Raw genomic sequence first — 10258 nt, forward strand, 5'->3', positions numbered from 1 at the left:
CCCCCCCCCCCCCCCCCCCGGCCCCCTTTCTCCCTTATTCCTGCCCTGCTTGGATGTTGGGAAGAGAGACGATTACTAGAAGGAGAGGAGAAAAGGAAAATGAGAAGCTAGAACAAACCCACTGGACCCTGTTGTTCTGTCTTTCTGCTACTGCTACACCGATCTCATTTGCACCACTCAAGGAGGCAGCTTTGAGAAACCTCAGGGATTAGCAAGTGCACGTTCACTTTTGGCTTGAGGCCCCCCCCCCCCCGCCCCCCCGCAAAAAAATCTCACTAGAGCTGTCACTTGAGGATGATACTATGTTATTATACAAGTGACAAGAAAGTCCTCAAAGGAGCTGCTTCCCTAACTATCAAAGTCTTGAAAACCATTCCTAAAATATACTTTTAAAGCTTGAGCCATAGGGTCTTCAATGGTACTTAACATACCTTCAGGCTTAATGACTTCAAACCTATAAAATCTTATTTTTCTAAATCAATGAAGTCCTGCATTACTGTATCACTTACCTGGTGACCCGAATGTTGCTGTTTGCCTACTGCCAAATCCAAATGTAGGTGTTGCTTGATTTATTCCATCCTTTATATCGGAGAGCTGTAAAAACAGGCAAATAATAAAGTACTTGATAAATAATTCTATATACTTCAGAGCCAAATTCAATGTTTAAAATATGCACTTAAAAATGTGAAGCTAAATGTTTTTAACAGAAAAATGCCCACAATATGAATATACATTTTAAAAAAAAGGAAACCAAGCTCAAAGATTAAGAGTAATTGGTTAATGAATTATGGTTTTAATTTTATTCTTGCTTTTAAATATTTTCTAAATTTTCGAATGAACACATACTAAAATCAGAAAAAAAAAATTAAGAATATATTTCAGTGTCATAGGCTGACCTGCATTTATCAAGAAACCTAGATATTAGGTAAGGGACCTTTAGAGGATCCCATTCTATTCACTCTAACACTTGAACTGAAGTTGATTCACAATGACACTACTGAAACTTACCACTAAAATCTATTACACATTTCCCATTGCCTGCAAATATTTCATGCTCTTGCTACTTCCTGCTCTTGAAAGGTCTTTCATCTCTGCTTACTGAAATCTTAATCTCCTTTTTAAGAAACTTTTCACTTACCCCTTCGCCAAAAGCCTTTCCTAATCAACTCAAACAGATAAGATTTCTCTCATTTGGAAGCCCCAATAGCATATTTAAAAATTAAACTCTGTTGAGGTATAGTTTACAAACAATAAAATGCATCCATTTTATATCTATATATTTATAAAATACATGTATTTCAATGAGCTTTGACAAACTTATAATCACCACCATTATCAAGAGTTAGAACATTTCCATCACCCCTAAAAGCTCCCTGTGTCCTTTTCCAGTCAGCCCTCCCCCAACTCCTGGCACCAAGAAATCACTCACCTGCTTTCTATCACTATAGACAAGGTCTGTCTTTTTTAGTTTCATATAAATGTAATTACTAATATGTACTTTTTTTTTTAATCTAGCTTCTCTTAGTGTGATATTCATTAACAGGTAAATGAATAAAAAATGTACACTCATGTCATTTTTAAAAGCAATTTATTTTTAAATGCCGATAACTTGAAATATTTGAATGTATGTAATATTTTTCAATTTCAAAATTAATACTACAAAAGTTTAAAATTTACTCTAAAAACAATTTTTAAAAAGCATGATTTCCTATGCTTTTCTGACTGAAGAACGGAGAGAAAGCAATTTCAGGGCCTTGCCTCTAAATGATGATACAGTTCTTGAGAATGTGTGATTCATAATTTGTGGTTGTTTTCTTAAATATATTTTGATTTATTTCAGAGAGGAAGGGAGAGGGAGAAAGAGAGAAACATCAATGATGAGAGTCAGTGATCAGCTGCCTCTTGCACGCCCCCTACTGGGGATCGAGCCTGCAACCTGAGCATGTGCCTTGTCCAGGAATCAAACCATGACCTACTGGTTCATAAGTTGATGCTCAACCACCGAACCACACCAGCTGAGCTTAACTTTGCTTTCCAAATAGAAAGTAAAATTCTCTGCAAAAAAGCAATAGATAAGTCACTTCCCTGTAGCAAACTCTCCAATACTCACCAAAGCTATTTTAGTTGATGTATTTAGAGTTTTCAGTTCATTTACCCTGTTCCTCCACTGATTTTTTAACTGTTGGATAGAATTCAGCTGAAGAGAGAAGACAGAAAAATAATGAGTCAATATTGAGTATTTAAGTTAATCTCTCAAATGACAACTTCACGTCTTTGCCAAAATCACAAAAAGTTTATGAAACATTCTTATGGTCCATAACTTGTAAAATTTGCATTGACCTGCCCCTATTTTCCAGCTATAGTCCCCTCGCCCTGTTCTTCAACTCCTTGTATCTTCTGGTTAAGAATCCTAAGTATCTGGCAGCAGAGAGTTAGTTATATTTGGATAGGAGGCGAACGTGTGCTAGTTAAAACGCATGATCATGACTATAGACAACAAAAAATACACACTTTATTTCACTTCCTTTAGCATCAAACTTATTCAAGCCCAGCTTTTTTATTTTTTGATATGTGACATGTGAGAATGTTAATCTATATAACAGACTGCTTTATTAACTTTGTCTTTCTAGCTTTCATCACGGTGTCTGCACCTAAGAAATGCTCTATAAATGTTTGTCAAATGATGAAAGGGTTTGATTTCTGGGATTGATTGCTGGATAATTTGTAATGAAATAATGACATTCCCAGTTGCTACAGTCAAAATATATTATCACCATTTTAGATAACCAATCAATTTCAAGAAAAGTAATTTAGAAAATAAAAATAACCTTGTCTTGAAAAACTTGTAGACCTCACCCACTTTGCCAACCTTTGACTACAAACAAAGAAGATAGTAATTAACAGCTAATCTGTTATTGAGGTAGATGAATAGGAAACAAACTTACATAACTCTGTAAGTTATTGCTGGTTAAGAAGTTATGGTATTCAAGCCTCAACTCCTCTGGTGAAATGTCTGTAAAACCTGAAGTGAGGAATCAATTTGAATCTTTAAAATAAATGCCAATACTTTCAACAGTATAGTAAAGCTAGAGGTGCTAGACAAGAAAGTATGCTAATGCTGATCATTAGAAAATTTACATAATTATAAGGAGCCTACACTCTCATGTTTAAATAAGTATAAAATTAGAATAAAATGTAGTTGGTTATTTGATCTTTGAAGGGGAACTTTTTCTAAAGATAAACGGAGAGGAAAGAATAACAAAATAGAGAAAAAGAATAAGAGAAGAAAAAGAAAGTTGACTATATATACATTCAAACTTGTGTCTAAAAAAATATTCTATATGTTAGAAACAATAAGCAAAATTTAAAGGCAAATGATAAGCTGGGAAAGCCATAATTGCAACATGACAGGAGAAGAGCCAATGTTAATGTATGAGTAGCTCTTACAAATCATTAAAAAAAAGTTAATTTGAGCAAATATAATAAATAGGCAAGTCACAAAAATACAAATATCCAGTAAATAAATGAAATAAAAAGTTAAATTTTAAAAATACAACTTAAAATAGAGATAAAATGCTTTACTTATCAGACTGGCAAAAATGAAAAATGAATATTTATTGTTATTAAGAATGTGGTGAAGTGGACTTTCTCTTAAATTGCCATTAAGGGGATTAAAAATATACAACTTATCTGGGAGGAAAACTGTCAATAAGCATCACTAGCCTTAGAAATGTTCACTCCTTCTGACCTTAATATAAGTTACAGGATTTAATTTCAGGAAACAATTAGATGCATGGAATCTTTTGCAATATATTGCCTAGTTGCAGTGTCTGAAGAAAACCTGTTCTCACACAGATATGTAGTTGGAAAAGGATGAATTTAATGGCCTTTTCAGATAATTGTGAATATTCTTCTTTGATATTATACCAAAACTTGACAGGTAGTAGTTTCTTTTTTTTAATTTTTATCCTCACCCGAGGATATTTTTCCATTGAGTTAGAGTGGAGAGAGAGGGAAAGACAGAGAGAAATATCTATGTGAGAGAAACGCATTGATTGGTTGCCTCCAGCATGTGCCCCAACCAGGGCTGGGACTGGGGAGGAGCCCGCAACCCCAGAAAGGAAACCAGGACCCTTCAGTCTGCAGGCCAATGCTCTATCCACTGAGCCAAACTGGCTAGGGCAACAGGTAGTAGTTTCTAAAGGCTAGCTACAATGTGGATGCAAAATTTTTGTACAATTATATTAAATCCACTGGTTTATCTTGCACTTAGAATGGATTTTTCAGCCATGTATAATTTTGTAACATTATAGATTGAGCATTTGGAAGTTCTACTGAGTTATCTAGAACTTCCAAATGTTGGCAAATGTCATTGTATAATATTAAAATATTTATACTTATTAATGTCACTATCCATCTCATCAGACAAGACTTTAAGTATCAAGAAGTCATCAAGCTCACATTAGCAGAAAACAGTTTTCCATAATCGAATTTTCACTTGAAAGGCTGAATTTTATCATTGGCAATAAACACTGTCAGTTGTTTTCTATGAAGTGATAGGCTCACTTCATTTATTTTTTTTAAAGAAAATGTCACTAAACACTTAAGTCTAAATAACCATAGTTCTCAGTCATTCTTTCAAATAAAAATTGTCCTGTGGGGGAAGAAGAGTGGCTGGTTCAGCTCACAAGGCAGCAATCACATGAGTGCTTTCCCTCAACATAACCATCACACATGAGCACGGTGCAGGATCACTTTATGTGCGCTTCCCATTTTGTCACACGGAATAGCAAAAGGTTTGCACTCAAAGGTCAAGATTTAATAAAAGTAATAACTCTTACCATTTCATCAAGGACATTAAGTGAAAATGACATATTTTTAATTGACTACTACATACTTTAATAGTTTATTGTCTCTGCCTTGATGTATATTTACTACGATGCAATGTGTTTTACGCATTAATGCTTTTGCACCAACTGTGCTAATGTCAACACAGTGAAAATGGCAATTAATGTGTTAGTATTATGATGAAAATATTTTTGAATTTGCACAGCCCCTGCAAGGGTTTCGGGAATAGGATTGCCAAATTCAGCAAACAATACAGAATTTGAATTTTAGACATACAACAAATACTTTTTTAGTATAAGTATGTCACAAGGGCTATTCATATATTAAAATATTATTCTTTGTTTACCTAAAATAAATTTAACTGGGAACCCATATTTTATCTGGCAACCATACTTAGGGATCTACATTCCACATTTTGAGAACCACTGCTTTAGGGCATTCAGTAAGCATTAGGTTTAATTCTGAACTGATTTTAAAAGGCTTAGTATTTCTTTATTTTCTTTATAGAAAAATCACTACCTGAAATTCTCTTATTTATTTGTATTACTTATTGGCTCCCTCCCTCAAGAACATAAGCTTCATAAAGGAGGGATCTTGTCCATCTTGCTCATCACTATATCACCAGCACTTAGAATAGGGCCTGGCACAAAAGAAATTCAGCAAGAATTTGTTGAATGATTGAGTAAATAAATAACTAAGGAGCTGTGTGACACACATGCTCACAGAGAATGAGCAGGTGGAGCTGACACAGAGCAGAGGTCCCAGAGTGCTGAGGGATTGCAAGGGCTCTCATCTGCTAGGTACCTGCTGTTTACTCAATAGGGCAGAAGCCCAGGACCACCCAGAGTGGGCTTAGAGAAGTGTGGTGTGTAGGTTTCAGTCCAGAAAGGGCTTAGAAACTGTGGACAAAAGAAAATAGGAAGAAAAGGGTTTCTACAGAAATGCTATCCCTATAGCCCAGCTAAAGCTCTTTACCTTCAGACATTACCTCCAGCGTAGGTCTTCACATGCTTTATGAAAAACAACTATCCTTAAAAGGAAAGATAGGGAGGCAAGAGAAAAAAGAATCGGACAGCCAAGGCCTTGATGGCAGGGAGACTATGACTCTTCTATTCCCTGTAGGCAGCCAAGAGGTTCTGAAGTTGTACCTGTAGGGAACCAAGAAAGCAGAGCCTCTGCCTGGGCTTACAGAAGGGGAACTGTGGTGGGTCCTGATTGTACTGAGAACTACGTATCTTAAAAGAATATACCTTCCAACCTCAACCTCTGAATTAAGAGGTTCTGCTAGAATACTCAAATACTTTAAACAATGTTAATTTCTTTATTTGGCATGGTCCTGGTTTTAGAAAATAAGAGTTGTAAAACATATTTTAAAAACATACAATTTCTCAGTTACCTGAAATACTAGGTTTCTTTTTCATTGGTGAATAAGCAGAGAACATCCACTGCCCTGATGATTCCCAAACCTCCATATCTTTCACAATTCCTTCCCTGACAAAAAAAGAGAATCTTTTTCATCTGCTTATTAAAATTTATCAGTTATAACTTTCAATGACTGAAATTTTAAATTGTAGTAAATATGTACTTTTAGATTTTTTCCCATTATGTTTTCTCAAGTGTTTATTAAAGCAGAAGTTTATAGAAATATGAACTACACTTCATGTTGTAGATATTTTAAGACTAAAGAAGTTCATAATTTTGGTTTTCCAGTACACAGAACCATTAACCAATACATTTAACTGAGAACTATTGTACAATATGTATTAAGGAACTAAAATAGAGTCAAATATACAACTTTAATCTTTTTGCTCATTATCATAAACATCAATGATCATTTAACTGGGAAAGAGAAAGTACCATCTATATATATAAAAGCTATGACACACACTGACTACCAGGGGGCAGATGCTCAACGCAGGAGCTGCCAAGCAACAGCAACTTTGCAGAGTGCCCTCTTGCACTCCAGGACCCCTCGGGGGATGTCGGACTGCCATTTTCGGCCCGATCCTGCAGGCCAGGCCGAGGGACCCCACCTGCCGGAGGGACCCTGCTTACTCCACAGACACCCTTAGAGCCCCAGTGCCACCTCAGGTGCAGCTGGTGGGGAGGGACTGAGGAAGGTTGGCTCCAGGATGTGTCTGGCCCATCTTGCCCAGTCCCACCCCACTGGCCACCTTCTAATTAATTTCCTTTCAACGTGCACAAATTCATGTGCTGGGCCTCTAGTGTAAAAAGCATAATATTTTTAAATGGGTAGGACTTTAGAGATCATTTTGTCTAATTCTCATGCTTTTCAAAAGGGGAAATAGATCCATACCCACACAGTTAATTTGTTGGCAAAGCTGTGGATAGAGTCATCTCTAAATTAAATCCCCTCCTACCCCGTCCGGAATGCTACAATTAATAAAATGATACCACAGAGAATCTATATTAAATTTAGGATTTTTACAAAAACATCAAATATAGGAAGGAGAGGCTCATTTGTTTTTTCTTTTTTAAAAAAAAATCAGTATATATGGTACACAGCTTAAAATGGTTACCATTGGTTCTAACTTGGTTATATGGAAAGTAAAAGACTAACAAGTATATTTTTGTCAGAAGCTGAGGGAAGTTAGATAGCCAGGCACTGATTTGGCACCAGTCGTAACTTCTGCTACAAATGTTCTCAAGAAATGTTAAGGAATTTACTCCACAAAAGGGAAGGGAATCAAATTAATTCACTTTTTCAATTTGAATGACGTAAATGAAGTAAAAGTTTTAAAAAGAAAAATTTGAGATGCTATTTGACCTCCAAGATCACAAGTTGCTTTAAATTACCTCATACTTTGTAAAGGTCTCATAATTTACAACCAACTTAAGCAGGACTACCTTAGAAAGACATTCACAATATAGTGTTATCAACAGAAAAGTGGGAAAAGCATAATTAGCTCTAAGAAGGCTCTGTACTGATATGGAAAGATGACACATTTTTAAATGAAATAAAATCTAGTATGATTTCTATGCAAAATAGTGGTTATCTCTGAGTGATAGGATCATCGGTGCTTTTTTTTTTCTTTTTGCTTATTCTGATTTTTTAAATAGTGTATTATTTCTTTAAAAATATATTATAAGTAATTTTTTTAAAAAAAGAAAATAGATAATTTTTCTGAGTGCTTTCACTTACAGAAGTTTCTTTTCATCTTTCTGTTCATCAGACGTAGGTGAAGTAGCAAATGGGTTCTGAGATAATCCAAACCCCCTGTTCCTGTTAGTTGAATCTCCAGAATCAAAAGAACCAAAAGATGGTTTTTCTTGCTCTCTGCTGCCCCCCCATGGTGTGGATTTGGAGAAACTGGATGGCTGGATAACACTGGAGTATCTCTGGCTGGTGGCATTCCATCCACGTCTGTTACTACCTGAAATAAAAAATAAAACAAAGCCCTAACCAGTTTGGCTCAGTGGATATAGCGTCAGCCTGCGGACTGAAGGGTCCCGGGTTCGATTCCGGTCAAGGGCATGTACCTTGGTTGCGGGCACATCCCCAGTAGGAGGTGTGCAGGAGGTAGCTGCATTATGCAAAGACTCAACATTTCCACTCATTTAAAATAACAAAACTTCATTTTTTCCTTATATACTGTAGTTCAGTGTAATATCAACCAGTGTAATATCAACCAATCACATAACAGTCTAATTGGATTTCTGGTTAACAAGATTGAGAAGACTGTAAATCCCTAGAAAAATAATGATATTATTACTAGATTCAGCTGACATAAGCTTATTAAGTAAATAACTGCTTGATAGTGGTGTGGATAGAGGACATATATTCTAAATCATAAGCTCCTTCAGGATAAAAAGCTGTCTGTATTATTCTTGCTCTCCCAGTGGGCCTAATATAATAATAAAGTCTGAAAAATTAGGAATGTACTAAAAAGTTTGTTGAATATAAAAGATTAGATTCTACCCTCTGTCTTTGAATAGATGCTTAAATCTATTTGACTCGGTATTCTCTCTGGGAAAACAGCCACCTGTCTTTCAGGGGGAGATTATAAAGATGATTTGCATATGAAAAAGTGCATTGAGTTCCTCTATTATGAGCATATTACTAATATTTCATAATTATCAAAATGAGCCAACAGGACTCTAACCTCTCTGTCTCTATATTTAAAAAAATCTTATCACTTAAAGTATTTCAATTACCCAACTTCCTAGCTGGGCCCAAGATAATTCACTGAATTGGAGATATTCCATTAAATGTATTAAAAAGTGGAGTGATGGGAGATATACTCCTTTATGAAAATTCATCTCCCAACTCTAAAACTCCTTAATAAAACCAAAGAGAAGAGGCAGCAGATTGCTGGACCAGAAAGATCCCTCAAGTAGGGATTCATGGTATCTTATTTTTCTAAAGTTCCAAATCCTTTGGGGAATGACACAACGGAATAAGTCCAATTAACCTTCTGTATACAGCTTTTGGTCTTCATACTTCTTAATTTCAAAAACATTTTGTTTCAGGTGGCTAAATACACTACGTGATGAGTTATATTACACCTGTCCATCGATTAATCTATCCATTTAACGTTTACATTCCGTTGTTCATGGAAGTACACTCGCATTGATCAGACTCCGAGTCCTAACTGTTGGTTTGGAGTAATTCATTACAGCTTTGTGGGTGATGCAAAAAAAAAGACTGCCTTCCAGAAGGGGGATCAGGCATGACACCGCAATGCCGCTTAAGGTTGAAAGGTAAGGTGAACATCCCCGCAAAGGGAAGGGGGGTGAGAGTGCGAGAGTGGTCAGCACCTTGTGATCCTAGTTTAAGGACTAGGTTCCAATCCTAAGAAGAGAAAACCTCTTCGTCGGACCTTTAAAAGCGTGTGTGTTGCCATGGTTTCATGTCTGATCTCCCCTCTCCTGGAAGACAGCGCTTTGTGCATCATTCATAACTGGTTTAATGAAACATCCCAAAACCTTCGTTAAGGACTCGGGCCCAGGGAGCAGGTCAACCCGGTCCTCTGCACTCCGTTCCCTCGTGGCCCCGAGTTCTTCATTGGGCACCCCATCCTCCCAATTTCACCCCCAATTCGATGAGCATATCTGAGGAATGGAGGGGTTAACTTATTGTATTTCCAAAGGAGTGGGCGACTTCCCCAAAGTGAAGAGCCCCGGAAAAGAAGTTTAGTAAAAATTATATTCGAGTCAAGGGGAAAAACAATAAGTCCCCGGAAGGGTAGAAAACGGCAAGGAGGCGTTGGGTCGACCTGTGCCAATTATTGGAACCACTGCCACCCGCCGAAGGGGAGGGTTTGACACACGTACATCTGACTTCACACTCATGGTTCGGCCTCAGAACCAGGACCACGGCCCCGGCTTCGCCCGCTCAACACAAACGGACCGAGTGCCTAAGACGCGGGCAAAACCGCCGGAAGGAAAC

General features: G+C 36.8%; 1 protein-coding gene across 2 annotated transcripts in view; it reads right to left on the reverse strand.

Annotated features, from left to right (window-relative positions):
- The window catches only part of NUPL2 (nucleoporin like 2), an 11854-nt gene that overhangs the window by 922 nt on the left and 674 nt on the right, over positions 1-10258 (reverse strand). The window contains exons 2-6 of one of the 2 annotated variants that reach the window (XM_014544631.1): positions 8012-8247; positions 6245-6339; positions 2946-3022; positions 2111-2197; positions 510-594 (exon numbers count right to left, since the gene is read on the reverse strand). In XM_014544631.1, coding sequence (XP_014400117.1) covers positions 510-594; positions 2111-2197; positions 2946-3022; positions 6245-6339; positions 8012-8247 — 580 coding nt within the window. The remainder of the gene's footprint in view (positions 1-509; positions 595-2110; positions 2198-2945; positions 3023-6244; positions 6340-8011; positions 8248-10258) is intronic. The other variant, XM_014544630.1, reaches the window with a different exon arrangement.

Source organism: Myotis brandtii, unplaced genomic scaffold (genome assembly GCF_000412655.1).
Source record: "Myotis brandtii unplaced genomic scaffold, ASM41265v1 scaffold374, whole genome shotgun sequence".
Classification (NCBI taxonomy): domain Eukaryota; kingdom Metazoa; phylum Chordata; class Mammalia; order Chiroptera; family Vespertilionidae; genus Myotis; species Myotis brandtii.